At 32.9% G+C, this 14,762-nt stretch overlaps 1 protein-coding gene across 1 annotated transcript in view; it reads right to left on the bottom strand.

Annotated features, from left to right (window-relative positions):
- Window positions 1-14,762, bottom strand: part of SDK1 (sidekick cell adhesion molecule 1) — a 400,458-nt gene that overhangs the window by 365,853 nt on the left and 19,843 nt on the right. Inside the window, exons 5-8 of the mRNA XM_052000079.1 lie at window positions 9,354-9,470; window positions 7,883-8,050; window positions 5,457-5,559; window positions 212-388 (exon numbers count right to left, since the gene is read on the bottom strand). Coding sequence (XP_051856039.1) covers window positions 212-388; window positions 5,457-5,559; window positions 7,883-8,050; window positions 9,354-9,470 — 565 coding nt within the window. The remainder of the gene's footprint in view (window positions 1-211; window positions 389-5,456; window positions 5,560-7,882; window positions 8,051-9,353; window positions 9,471-14,762) is intronic.

The raw sequence follows: 14,762 nt of genomic DNA on the forward strand, positions 1-14,762 counted from the left end.
AAATAATCTACTAACTCTATAAGTAGAAACAAGGGGTCTAGTGTGAGAAACATTGTGAAGGTTAAAAAAAAAAAAAAGCAAGGTTTGGCAACTGATTGTTCATGTGGAGAGAGGAAGTATGGAATTATCTATTATTCAAAATAACAGCATTATATGTAACATTGATATCATTAGATAATATTTGACAAAATTTAATGGATATAATACTCACATCACTTCCAAACGAGCTATTCTTGAATCATTTCCTCCATCAGAAATAACTTCACAGGTATAGTCACCAATGTCACCTGACCACGTCTGACTAATAAGAAGGGAACCATCTTTTTCTACCACAATTCTAGAACTTGTAGCTGTATTTATAATGATGTTGTCCTTCTTCCAAACATATCTGTGTATGAAAATGTTTCAAAATGTCAATTAGGTTAAAGATCCAACCATGGAACAGAAGTTAAAAAGATTGAGTAAAAAGCAGGAACTGCTTTTACTATTATCACAATAAATTACCAAAGTAAATTCAAAAATTGTAAAGGACAAAAACAAAAAATGAATAAGCAAAGAAAACAAAAATGCCCCAAAATTACCAAGCTAAGGACACAGAAATTAAATTGTATGTAGCCTTTTACTTTAGAATCAGAACTTTAGAAGAGTTATTTGAGCAACCAGGCCCTCCAAAGTGTAAAAATGTACTTCAACTGATCTGACCTGGAATGGCTTCTTGAAAAAGCAGATTAATATTTAGGCAAGTACCACAGATAATTAGAAGAAAAAAAATTCCCCAAATATAACTATATAAGTTTTGGAGGAAAAAAAATCACATCTCCTAAACCTGCTTTCCTTAAAATCTAACCATTATAGCAAATTGTCCTTAAAATTACATTTCCTTCTCTTCTAATCTTTATCTATGGCAATTTTAGCACATTTTCTTTTCAAATACAGAGTCAATTAAGCGCCTGTCCAGTCTTTAGATCTCTCTGGGTAGGGACCAATATGCATTGCCACATGGGATGAAAGTGCTGTTTTTACTTTTCAAAATTAATTGATTTGATTTCCAAAATATGCCCCATGCTTTAAAGTTCTAACATGCACAGAGTCCAGACATTTACAAAACTACTTATCTGAAATTACCCTGAGACATAATGGGCCTGATTCTACCAGAAAGAAATGAGTAAATTGCTCCTTTGGGGAGGAGCTTTCACTTATACCAGTAACTATGGTGTCCGAATAAATTAGTTCCTCTGGTGCAATGTAAACCAGTAGCAAAAAAACATTAATGGATGCCCAAAATGGCTAATTTTCTCCCTTCTCATTCATAGGATCAAGCTGGGTATGTTTAATTGCATCCAAAAAGCCACCTTAATGTCCTGAAAATCAAAGGGAATTCTTTGCTAACTTCCAGACAAGCAGAAAGACAGACTTAGCCATCTTTATTACTTTCTGAAATCACATCAAAAACGCTTTAAAACAATTTAATCCTTTTTTTTTTTTTTCCTGATGTACATTTCTAATGGAGTCTCTCAGCTTCTTCAGGGTAATTTTAAGCTTCTCCCCTTCCCCATCATTTTTCCTTTTATTATTTCCAACATTTTAAAACTATTTTAAATCTAAATTTAATTCATGGTAAGATTTTTCATGCTGTACAAAACTGGAAATGGACAGGCAAGAAATATTTGTCATGTTTGTTCTGTCTCATTTTTTTCCCTCTAGTTTCCTAAGTTACTATTCCTTTAAATATAATAATCAGGGAAACACTTCACATTTCTGGTCCAGAAAAATCTGTTATCCCTTCTAGCCATTTTCCAACTTGATAAGGGCAATTAATTGTAATGAAGAATATAGAATCTTGGCTTCATTCGTTTTACTACCTATAGTAAGTGAAAATGTGACATAGTATATAGAAGATCAGCTTGAAAGTCAAGAAGACCAAGATTCAAGTCTTAGTTATGACATGGACAAGCCATTCAGTATTTAAGTAGTTCAGAGAATTGTTTAAAAATTACAAGATGCCCTCCAATTGATAAATGGTCAAAGGATATGAACAGATAATTTTCAGATGATGAAAATTGAAACTATTTTTACTCATATGAAAAGGTGTTCCAAATTACTATTGATCAGAGAAATGCAAATTAAGACAATTCTGAGATACCATTACACACCTGTCAAATTGTCTAAGATGACAGTAAAAGATAATGACAAATGTTGGAAGGAATGCAGAAAAACTGAATTGTTGGTGGAATTATGAACAGATCCAACCATTCTGAAGAACAATTTAGAACTATGCTCAAAAAGTTATCAAACTGTGCATACCCTTTGATCCAGCAATGTTACTGCTGGGCTTATATCCCAAAGAGATATTAAAGAAGGGAAAAGGACCCACATGTTCAAAAATTTTGTGGCAGCCCTCTTTGTAGTGGCCAGAAAATGGAAATTGAATGGATACCCATCAATTGGAGAATGGTTGGGTAAATTGTGGTATATGAATGTTATGGTATATTACTGTTCTGTAAGAAATGACCAGTAGGATGAATTCAAAGAGGCTTGGAGAGACTTACATGAACTGATGCTAAGTGAAATGAGCAGAACCAGGAGATCATTATTTAACTCAACAACAATACTATATGAGGATGTATTCTGATGGAAGTGGCTATCTTCGGCAATGAGAAGATCCAATTCAGTTACAATTGATCAGTGATGAACAGAATCAGCTATACCCAGAGAAAGAACACTGGGAAATGAATGTAGACTGCTTGAATTTTTGTTTTTCTTCCCAAGTTATTTTTACCTTTCTAAATCTGATTTTTCTTGTGCAACAAGAGAACTGTATAAATATATACATATATACTGTTTTTAAGATATGTTTTAACATTTTTAACATGTATGAGACTGCCTGTCATCTAGGGGAGGGAGTGGAGGGAGGGAAGGGAAAAGTTGGAACAGAAGTGATTGCAAGGGACAATGTTGAAAAATAACCCATGCATATGCTCTGTCAATAAAAAGCTATAATAAAAAAATAAAAAATAAAATTAGACTATAGGCTGCCAATGAGTTGCCTATCTTCATTGGTGGAGGAAATTTCTTTTTTCTTTTAATGTGTTTTTTTTCAATTATTTAGTTCTCCTTTCTCTCCAATCTCTCCTCATTGGAAAAAAAATAATAAAAAGAGAACTCTTCTTACAAATTTGCACAGCAAGACAAATTTCTGTATTGGTTAAGTTCAAAAATCTGTCTCATTCTGTATGCAGAATCCATGTGTCAGGAGGTGAGCAGCATACTCCATTAATCCTCTGGAATCAAATTTACTTATCACATTGATCAAAGCTCTTAAATCTCTCAAAGTTGTTTTTCTTATAATCCTGTTATTGTAAAAATTGTTTTCCTGGTTCTTCTCACTTCACTTAAGTCTTCCCTGGTTTCCCTGAAGTGAACCTTTCTTGTAGCACATTAGTGTCCTCCTTTTCCTCTCTGAAAGAATCATTTCTTATAGCAGACTAGTATTCTATTACATTCACATACTGTAATTTGTGTAGTCGTTCTACAATGGCAGTTCTTTGACACTACAAAAATAGGTGCTAAAAAGATTTTTCTATATAAATGGTCTTTTCAATGTTCTTTGATCTCTTTTGGGAAGTATTTGGGAAGTATTACTGAGTCCAAAGGTATGCATGCTTTAAAGTAACTTTTGAACATAGTTCCAAATTGCTTTTCAAAATGTCTGGACCAATTCAGAGATACACTTATCATACAGTATTTTCTATAGCTCCTAAAATAATTGTCATGTTCTTCTTGGGAGCCAACTTTGACAATCTGATGAGTGTGGGATTGAACTTCAATTTTCACTTCTCTAATTATTGGTGATTTGGAGGATTTTTTCATATGATTATTGATAGCATATATTTCCTACTTTGAAAACTGCTTGCTCAGCACACTAATATACTTGTTAGTAGGGATATAACTTCAATCAGTCCTTCTTTAAAAAAAAAAAAAAAGAAAAAGAAAAAAATCAATTTCATTGTTTCCAGTCCTAAATTTTCTATCTTCTCCCTTACCCACTGAAAAGACAAGAAATATAATAACCATTATGCAAATGAAATCATACAAAACATTTTTACATTAGCTATATTCATAAAAAAGAAAAAATGCTTTAATTTTCACTCTGAATCCATCAGTTTTCTCTCTAAATGTAGACAGCATTTTTCATTATAAGTCCTTTGGAACTGTGGTGGATCACTGTACTATCAGTTAACTAAATCCTTCACAGTTGATTATCTGTGTAACATTGTTACTGCATAAATTGTTCTCCTAGTTTTTACTTTACTTTGTATCAGTTCATATGTCTTCCCAAGTTTTTCAGATAGCATCCTCTTCATTATTTTGGACATCATACATCAAATTCAAATACCATAACTTGCTTAGCCATTCTGCAATTGATGGCCATTCAGTCTTTCTGGAAAGTAATATGGATGGAACAAAGGACTTAAAATTAGGAAGACTTGAATATTTTTACTACCTCCATGGCTGTAGAAAAGTCACTTGGACTGTCTCAACTTTAATTTCTTCATAAAATGGGGACAATAACTGATCTAGCAGTATTATGAAGATGAAACAGGATAATGTATGTAAAACGTTTGGGTATCCACAAAAGTGCTATAGACATGCCAGCTATTGTCAGATACTTTTTTGAAGTAAAGTCAGATTGGAAAAAAAAAAAAAAGGTTTCATAATAATTTTTGGAAATTACTTTCAGGATTGTCCCAACAACCTCAAACCATTATGAAGCTATGCTTTTGCTTTTCAGAATTATACAAGTAGTTGCTCATAGTGGAGAAAAGCTTTCTAGGATAACTATTTATTTTAATTGTTGGACTTTTTTTCACCAAGATCAAATTTTCAATCACCATCACCCCAGTGTGAATTCAAAGAAAGATGAAAAACTCCCTATGCCTTGTCTTTTCTTGTAAATTCATTAGGGGGCTATGATTTTCTTCCTTCTAATTTTCCAGACCTTTCTTTCCCTCATTTTGTCATGAAATATTCCTGGAAATACAAGGAGACTTTTCCTGGGCATTCCATAGTCCCAGAGTAAACATTTCTGAAATCTTATTCTATCCCTCTGGATTTTTCTCTCATTAACTATCAGCCTCTGACAAGTCCGTTTTACAGATAGTGTATTAACCTTGGCAGCAAAATCATGAAAAGCTGTATTGAAGTCATGAAGTGGAACATAGCTCACTGTAAATAATATATAAGGCTGAAGAAGAAAATGGGATTTGGGTGATTAATGATACAGCTTACAACCTTAAGATACAGCAATCAGGGATCTACAACTATGATAGAGGTTCCTAAAATTCCTCTTCCTATAATGACTTAATTTTATATATCCACAGAATATTAAGAAACAACATGCAGACATACAACCCCACAAACACAAATAAACCTCAAGAGCAGTTAACTATACTAACCTGATAGGAATTCTAGGATCATGAATTGCTCCACAGTGCAGAGTGGCTGTAGTTCCCTTAATAACAATTCGATCTTCAGGAGGGTAGACAATAAAAGTACGATCTAAAAGAAACACATCACAAATCAGACAAAATTATGAATTTGAAGGTTTTCACTTTGGGGGTAATGAGTTGGTTATGTGGCAGTGAGAGTTGTAAGTTCTGTCCTACATTGGCCAAAAAAACAAAAACAAAAAACTACAAAAGAAAACATAAATGGGAGATCTTAGAATGTTCACAGTAAATGAAAGATCATAGAATTAGATCATAGAACTAATCAATTTTAGAATTTGAAGAGACCTGAGAGTGCCAACAATACCACATTAAGTAAGTTGCATTCACAAGACAAAAAGGGATAGATTGTAGTAAATTAATATTAGTCCTTTATACATTAGCATTTATGTGTTAAAGATCCTATGAAAATGTATTTATCTAACCACACTGTCAAGTGCAAACCTATATATTGTAGTGGACAGAATTTTGACTGTGGAGTCAAGAAAACTAGGTTCAAATCCTACCTATAACATTTATAAACTGCATGACCATGCCAATTGCCCCCTTTAGCTCTCAGTTTCTTCTTTTTATATAAATGAGGAAGGTGGAGTAGATGGCTTTAGGGGGTCCCTTCCAGCATAATTCAATGATCTTTTAAATTCTTGTTACTTTATAATGTATTTTCTCTAGGAGGACCTCCATAACATCTACTATTCATATAAAATATGCATATGAGAAAATAGATAATATAAATATGAGAATATATAATATAAATTATAAAAATATATATAGGGACACAATGTGGAATCTCACAAAGAAAAATGAATAGTTTGAGTAAAACACCTGATTGGTTCTTTATGAGAATTCCATGGTTCCAGTTTTACCTTTTTGTTTTTAAAAGGATTAAATGACTTGTTCATTTAACAAGTAGGTAGAGGTTAAGAAGAAGAAAATGGGATTTGGGTGATTAATGATAGAGCTTACAACCTTAAGATACAGCAATCAGGGATCTACAACTATAATCGAGGTTTCTAAAATTCCTCTTCCTATAATGACTTAATTTTATATGTCCACAGAATATTAAGAAACTGTAGAGGTGCGGCTTAGACCCAAGTCTTTTAGATTCCAAGATCAATTCTTTAGCCAAGATGTCTTACTGCCTCTACAATTTAACTTTCATAAGGAATAGGCTGTAGTTAGAGGTGAATATTTGGAATAACTATTCAAGAAAAGGAAGACCATCTTTAATACCATGAAGAATGTGCCATTTAAACAGTATGGAGGCCCCAGGGAGAAAGTCAGAATTTGATTTTGAGAAATTTTATTCCACTATATCTTTATATAATATTTGCAAAATGGAAAAGCAGAGTAGCAGCCAAACAAGCTTCATACAAAATATAATGCTTAATTTTTTAAATGACTGCTAAATAAATCAGAAAGTAAGACAAACCAATATGAAATTAACCACAATTCAGTTTTTTAAAAAATGTATTATAGTTTTAAAAATATTTATATAATCATAGAAGGAAATGAAAGGGTCCTCACTGATCATGTACAACCTCATCATTTTATAAGTGAGAAGACTGAAACTCTAAAGATGTTAAATAATTTGCCTGAGATAAGGCCCAGAGCTGAGATCCAAGTTTCCTAACTTGAAATCCAGTGCTCTGTTCATACAAATTATAAATCACTTGAACAGTATAGGTATTGCTACCAAAAAAAATAGTGTGAGTTGATCTGTCATATTTCCTATTGCAAAAGGAATTTCTGGAGTATATGTGCCTGGACTATAGGCCAGAATGAAGTATAGTTACAATGTATAAAATATCTAGTCTAAACAATGGAATAATTTTGGGTTATATATTCTTTCTCTTGTAGAATTAAAATTATTTTGAGTTTCAGAAGAGACAATAAGGACAGGTAAGAGCTGAAGATGAGTGCTCTTATAATAATTACAGGGAGCTGGGTTTTTGGCTTAGAATCAAGAGACAAGAACAGCTTCATTATTTTGCTGCATTCTAAAAGTATCTTACTTGATAATTAGTCAGCATTAAGAAGAATACTTTTATAGGTATTTTAATTCTTAATTTAGTTTTCTTAGGTGACTACTGCTCTAAGATTAACCAACAAGTCAATTTTGTATCTTGGTATGACAGTGGATAAAATCTTCTCCACAGTTGTTTTATTAAATTTTTAAATACATAAATTCTATATTTTTAGTACCTGAAAAAATAAGGTAATTACTTATTGTAATTTAGCAAATTAGTAAAAATAACCATTTTCTTTTGATTTAAATGAGAATGGCCAAGGGCATAATCATACTTCCTAATTAAAAATGACCCCTTGCTTAAGCTGTGATTAATGGAAGATTTCAAATAAAATGTTATCCATACTCCACACAGTCAGCATGGCAAATGCATTTAGAGATCCTTCAGAGTTGACTGCATAGCATGTGTAGTTTCCAGCATCCTGGAGAAAGACTGGGGTTATCTGCAGACCTCCAGACTCAAGAAGAATAAATCTAGGAATCTGAACAGAGCCACTGGCCAAAATCTGTTTCCCTGAAAAATGACAGAGAAAAGAATGAGAATAAGTCAGACAGTACACTTCTAAAATATAGTAACATTTATTGTAACAAAATTCATAGAGTCATCAAGTGTCTGAAAAGAGATCTTTTCAAGCTGAAAAGATATCTAGATTTGGTGAAAGGTTGCTTGTCTGCTCCAGGGTATATTTAAATTAACTGATTCAGAGTCTCCCATTGTAAAAAGTAAGTTAGACACACCTTTGGAAGCTTTAGTAACTCTTTCCAGTCACTAAAAATTTAATTTAGGAAATTAATAGATTACTCCAAATATTCTTACCAAATGCAGTACTTACATTGAGTGTTCAGTAAATAATGAATGACTCAACTACTATTAGTCAGTAAAGAACTAAAAGAAGGTGTGCTGTTTCCGTAAGAGACTACAAATTTAAAATACAGGGATCATAGGTTTTCAAGGCTCATTAAGGCTTGTCCAAAATTAAACTCTGTCTCCCTTGTCACTAATACACTAGTTATTAATCCACAGTTTTCAAATGGTTGTCCCTCTAAAAGTGGAGCTTGAAAGAATTAATGTAGCTGCCAAAAGTGTCTAAGCTATGCTCATACATAGCTCAACTGACATTATTAGTTAATCCATAGTCAGTCAATCATTCAATTTAACAAGTATTTATTGAATACTTCCTATGTTAGGCAAATCAATGAATCAATCAAAAAAGACTTATTGATCAAGTATAAATAATTCCTTGAGTTCATGAGAAGTAATCAATAGTTTTATTTTCAAAATTATATTAATTGTTCTAGATTTAACACAATTGACAGTAACACAGATCAAAACAAGCTTACAGTAGATATATTCACTATCTTTTTCTTTTACATAAATAGGCTTACATGGGAAAGAAATACTTATGGTGAGACAAATGTGTCTGTGTTTTTATTATAAGAGATAGCCTTGCTTTCATAATCTCAGAGAAATTTCTGATCTATATCAGTAGAGAGTTTCTACCACTTGGATTCTCTATTCTGATGAAATCAAAAGCTAAACCCATTTCAGACCATTATTCCTCTTCCCCACTTCTACACCCACAAAAAAAGGTTAAAAAGAACTCAAGGTGTAAAAATAGATTGGCCAAAGTCAACACCCATTAATAGTTTAAAAAGGTACCTTGTCCAAACTATGAGATGCTTAGATGAAGCAGAAAGTGAGTCAATGAAGAGGACTAATTCCTAAGAGGTTTACAATTTAGGATGACTATATTTATGTGGAATGTATCTCAACAAGGTGTAGTCTCAAACTACACAACACAAATGTAAACACATACCTCTTTTCCATGTGATAGCAGGTTTTGGAGCTCCTGAAACTTCACAGGTGAGCACTGCTGTCATTCCATCTGTAACCGTGGTATCCATTGGACGCTGAGTAAATGTTGGGGCAATATCTGAGAACAAAAATGAAATCAGGGATTATTGTTTAAATACATTTAAATTACCACCCTGGAGTATTTTACATTAATTTTTATAGATTGAATCCAAGAAATAGGTATAACCATTAAAAAAAAAGTAAGAAAATCTTTCAGAAATTATTGCAATCTTTGATTATTCATCTCCAAGGAATTGCCCGATTTTGTTTACACTTAAGTGAAAATAAAATCCATGTTACTCATAGATATGTAAATGAGACATAGCAGGGGATATAAATATAGTTTAAAATAAATGTGAAAGAGAAAAGAAAACATTTTATTTAAATAAACTGAACATGTTGCTTTCATCTTCTTAAAAAGTCAGGGAAACAAAAAATTTCTTTTAAAAATAATTGTGAAAACAAATGAGATTCACAAAATATCGAAAGTAGAAGAGACCTTAAAAGTCACTTAGTCTAACTCTTGATTTTGTAGATGAAAAAACTAAGGTCTAAAGAAGCTTGACTCAGGACCACTTGGCAAGCTTAAAGAAAGAACAGAAATTAGATCCTAGAGTTCTGAATAATAATTTAGCTCTTTTCTTTTATACAATAAAGTCTTGTTTATATAGAATCTCGTTCAGGTTCAATAGTAGTAACTAGCTGGTGCAGTGTACAGAAAGCTAAACTTGGTCTCAATAAGACCTGAGCTCAAATCTTCCTTTATTCACTGTTTCACTCTATGCAGCTCATTTAATCTTCCTCTTCTTCAATTTCCTCATCTATAAAATGAGGAAAATAATAGGAGCTATCTCATAGGGTTATAGTGAACATAAAATGAGAACTACTTTGTAGGCATTAAAACATCATAGAAATGCTAGCTGTTATTATTAACGATTCCTATTATTTCACATACTTGAAGAGTTATGATTTGGAAGAAGACCAGCTTGATTTTTGTTGTTTCTCAGAGAGCAAAAGGTAGGGAGTAAAGTGGGAATTGTAGGAAGGTAATTTTTTGCCTAAAATAAGCATTCTTTCAATCCCTCTTCATATTTCAGTGATACTATGTTACTAAGAGTTATGGATCTCCACAAGTTCTAAAGACTCAAAATTGCAGGTGGGCCAAAGATCTAGTGAAGGTAGATAAACAGAAATAGGCTGCAGGTCAATATTAAGAAAGGTGATTCACACAGAAGTATGGTACAAAAATCATCAACCAGGAAATGGATAATCAGGAAAGGAGGGGCCTGTTCACATAGCAATACCACAGTCTAAAAAATGGAAAGCCTGTGTCAGACACTGGTATCCATGGAATATTAAAAGTCTCTTTAGTGCAGTGGGGAAGAGACTTATAGAAGATGTGTGGGAAAAAATGGACAGGAATAAGAATAGCACAAATTTAAAAAGATTTGGATGTGTTGTAATCTGAACCATTAGAGGGTATATTCACATCAAGGAGATCAAAGACCACTTGAAGTAAAGTTTTTATAAGAAACAGAAAAATGACAAGTGATTTGAAGGAGATTGAAGTAAAAAGCATCTTTCAAAAGATGTACATTATAGATTTGGTCCAATTTCTCTACTTTCTCTACCCATAATTATTATACTCTAATATTTTTACTTCTTACACAGAAGCCAATCTTGGAAAGATGCAGAAGTCTATTTACAGCCAACATGGATTTCTCTTCACTGTCTCTTTGATCATTGCAAGCCTGATTCTCCAAGGATTATGGCATTCTGTGATTTAAAGCCATAAAGCATTATTTAAAAAATACTGATGTTAAAGGGATGGGTTTTGTGTTAGATAGCTGGGATTATTGGAAATACTGCAGTTTCCCAAATACCACCCAGCCTACTTTCCTCCTATTCAATTCTGAGACTGGCTTATTCTCTGCACTGCCTGCCAATGACAAATATACAGATAAACTAACTCAGCAAACTGACTAACCAGTTGCATACTGTAATCTAGGTGACAAGCACTTGTTTTACTAGATGGATTTTAGTCTTTTGTTTGTTAAAGAGGTCATATCTATTCACATCTATTCACAGGAGCTCCTAAGAACCTCATCAGCTATAGGGCTTCCCATCCCTAAACATGTCATAAATACATTCATTTTCTCACCAAGCTTTTAGTACATGTCTATTAGCTGCCAGGCCCTGTGCTAGACTCTGGGGACATAAAGACCATATTCCCAAGAAGCTCATATTCTGTGGAAAGGAATAACATAGAATTATAGAGTCATAGACAGACGTAGGGCTAGAAGGGTCCTCAGACTAGCCTCATAGTTCAACAACACCATTTTACAGATGAAGAAACTGAACACGTAAGTGACTTGCCCAATTGGAAAACAGATCATCTAGCTCCAGAGTCAGCATTCTTCCCATTATACCATGCTGAACAGAGATAAATAAATATGAAATATATAGAAAGTAGTTTCTGATAGAGGAAGACACCAGCAACTGGAAGGACCAGGAAAGGCCTCCGATATGAGATAAGCTTTGAAGGAAGTTAGGGATTGTACAAAGTGGAGGAGGGAATATACTGCAGTCAACCAAAATAACTTATACAATGAATGGAGATGCTAGGTGAAGTGCCACTTATATTCAGATACAAATGTAATATACCAGATATAATATCAATTTCTTAGTATTAAGAGCATTTTTTTTCCTCTCTATAGGTAGGCTATTTCAGTTGAAATGTAACATGTGGAAAGGAGAGTAATGCATAATAAACCTGGAAATGTTGACAAGACTCTAGACTACAGTGAAGGGATTTAAATGCAAGATGAAGGAATTTGTATCTTATTAGAGACATCTAGGCATGATAGAGCACTGTAGCTGGAATCAAGAAGACTCATCTTCCTGAGTTCAAATCTGGTTTCAGACCCTTATTAGCTGTATAAACTTTGGCAAGTCACTCAACTCTGTTTACCTCAGTTTTCTCATCTGGCAAATCATTCTAGTACCTTTGCCATGAAAGCCCCAAATGAGAGACAAAGAGTTAGACATGGCTAAAAATGACTGAATGACAAAATTCTAGTAGCTTCTAAAGGCAAAAAAATGACATGATTGAATCTAGAATTTAGGAATATCAATTTGTCAGCTGTGAGGAATGTGGATTAGAGATAAGAGAGACTGAAGGCAAGAAGACCAATTAGGAGGACTATATTACAGTAGTCTAAATGAGAGGCAGTAAGTATAAGTATATATATGTATATGCAAAGGCACTGGAGGAACCTGAAAATTTTTTGCATCATCTAAAAATCATTGTATTCAATAAGGTTTTAGTGAATGTTATGGCTTTTTGTTACAGTATAATAATTTGAAATTTGTTTATTCATTGAAATATGTTGGAAAAAAGACCATAATTTGTTTTTGGGAGGAGGTGAAAAACTATTTTTCATTTACATATCTTGAGATCTTGAGTCCAGGGGTTGATGGGAAAAAAAGTAATATTGTAAGAGTAGCTAAAGAAGAATGAATTAACAGTAAAATCACAGGACCATAGATTTAGATTTGGATGGGATCTTACAGAGCATTTGGTCTAACCCCTTTCTTTTACAAATGAGGTTTAAAGGAATTATCTTCAATCATCAGGACTTGAAGCTAGTTTTGAACCTACAAACCTTCCTGCCCCTGTGTTGGGCCTTCTCTCAACTAAGTCAAATGACAGAGTGAAGGAACTGTAAAAGAATGTACAAGATTTCTGCCTCCTTTTCTACTAGGAAGAGGAGCTAAGTATAGGACTGAGGCAGTATCATTGAGTGTTAGGCAGAAAATAACTGGAGATTATAATAAGGTCCAAGATCTATAGTTAAATACTAGTTTGTTATAGATATTTTATGGAAGATCAAAGAAATGCTATATAGACAGTAACTCAGTTAAAGAAAATAGTAAAGAAACTAGCATTCCATTCTCAAATCATGTTTGATAAATGGAAAAAATAATATACTTATTTTAAGATTTTTCCTGAGAAATTTCATTTTCTCCTCTAAATTCTACTTTATTTTTGTTGTAATAAGGCAGACTGTGAAGCAGCATGCTATAGTATAAAGAGAAATGTAAATGGAGGAAAAAAAAGAAAAAGAAAGGTCTTCCAGGGCTTCCCTTTTAACTTTCTGAAACCTCATTTTCTTCATTTGTAAAAGGATATTGTGAGCATCACATACTTCACAAGTGGGGTAGAAATCATTTAGTAAATTGTAGAGTTCTATGTAACTGAATGATTATAAGGAAGATATAAATGTCAGCTATCAGAACATTGCTCTATATTGAATATGTTTTTCTTCAAAATTGGTATTTCCTGCTTCAAGAAAATCCAACATATAAAATTTGAATTTATCTGAATTTAGAAAAAAAAAGTCAATTAGGAAGTCACTACTTGCTTATGAAAGATTATTATTTAATAAGAGGATATGCTGCAATTCATAGGTCTAGAGATAGAAAGGACCTCAGAAGAAGAAACTGAAATTAAGGGAAGTTAAGTACTTTGTCCAAGCCACACAGGTTTTAAGTCTCATAAGCTGCAATTTAACTGAGCTCATTTGCCAAGACGAAGGTTGTAACCTAAGTTTCTAAAGATGCTATCTACAGCCTAAATCTAGGTATACTAATTTTAATGTACTGTATATTAGTATTAATATTCTAGGTATAAGTATACTTTTATATACTTGTATTCTAGATATGTAAGTATATAATATATAGTTATAACGTAATTGTAATTATATCCCTCATCTTGCAAACTGCAGTAAAAAAACTGACCTTTGGTCATCTTGGGGACCTTAGTTTGCCAAAATCCATCATAATTACTTACTCATATAATGTCACAAAATGCTTACTATGTATCAAACACTATGCTAAGCACTGGAAGTGCAAAAAAAGGACAAAAGATAGTCTCAGCCTTCAAGGAGATAACAATCTAGTGGGAAGTAATTAATACCTTTTAAAAATAATAATCATTTTAAATTTTTAAATAATAGCTTTTTATTTTTCCAAATTCATGCAAAGATAGTTTTGAACAGTCATCCTTTCAAAACCTTGTGTTCCAAATTTTTCTTCCTCTTTTCCCCTCATCCTCTCCCCTAGACAGCAAGTAATCCAATATATATTAAACATGTGCAATTCTTTTGTACATATTTCCACAATTATTGTGTTGCACAAGAAATATCAGATCAAAAAGGAAAAAAATGAGAAAAAAGCAGGCAAACAATAATAAAAAAGGTGCAAATGCTATGGTGTGATCCACACTCAGTCCTCACAGTCCTCTCTGTGGATATAAATGGCTCTCTCCAACACAAAATCATTGGAACTGGCCTGAATCACCTCATTGTTG

Source organism: Antechinus flavipes, chromosome 1 (assembly GCF_016432865.1).
Source record: "Antechinus flavipes isolate AdamAnt ecotype Samford, QLD, Australia chromosome 1, AdamAnt_v2, whole genome shotgun sequence".
NCBI classification, from domain to species: Eukaryota; Metazoa; Chordata; class Mammalia; order Dasyuromorphia; family Dasyuridae; genus Antechinus; species Antechinus flavipes.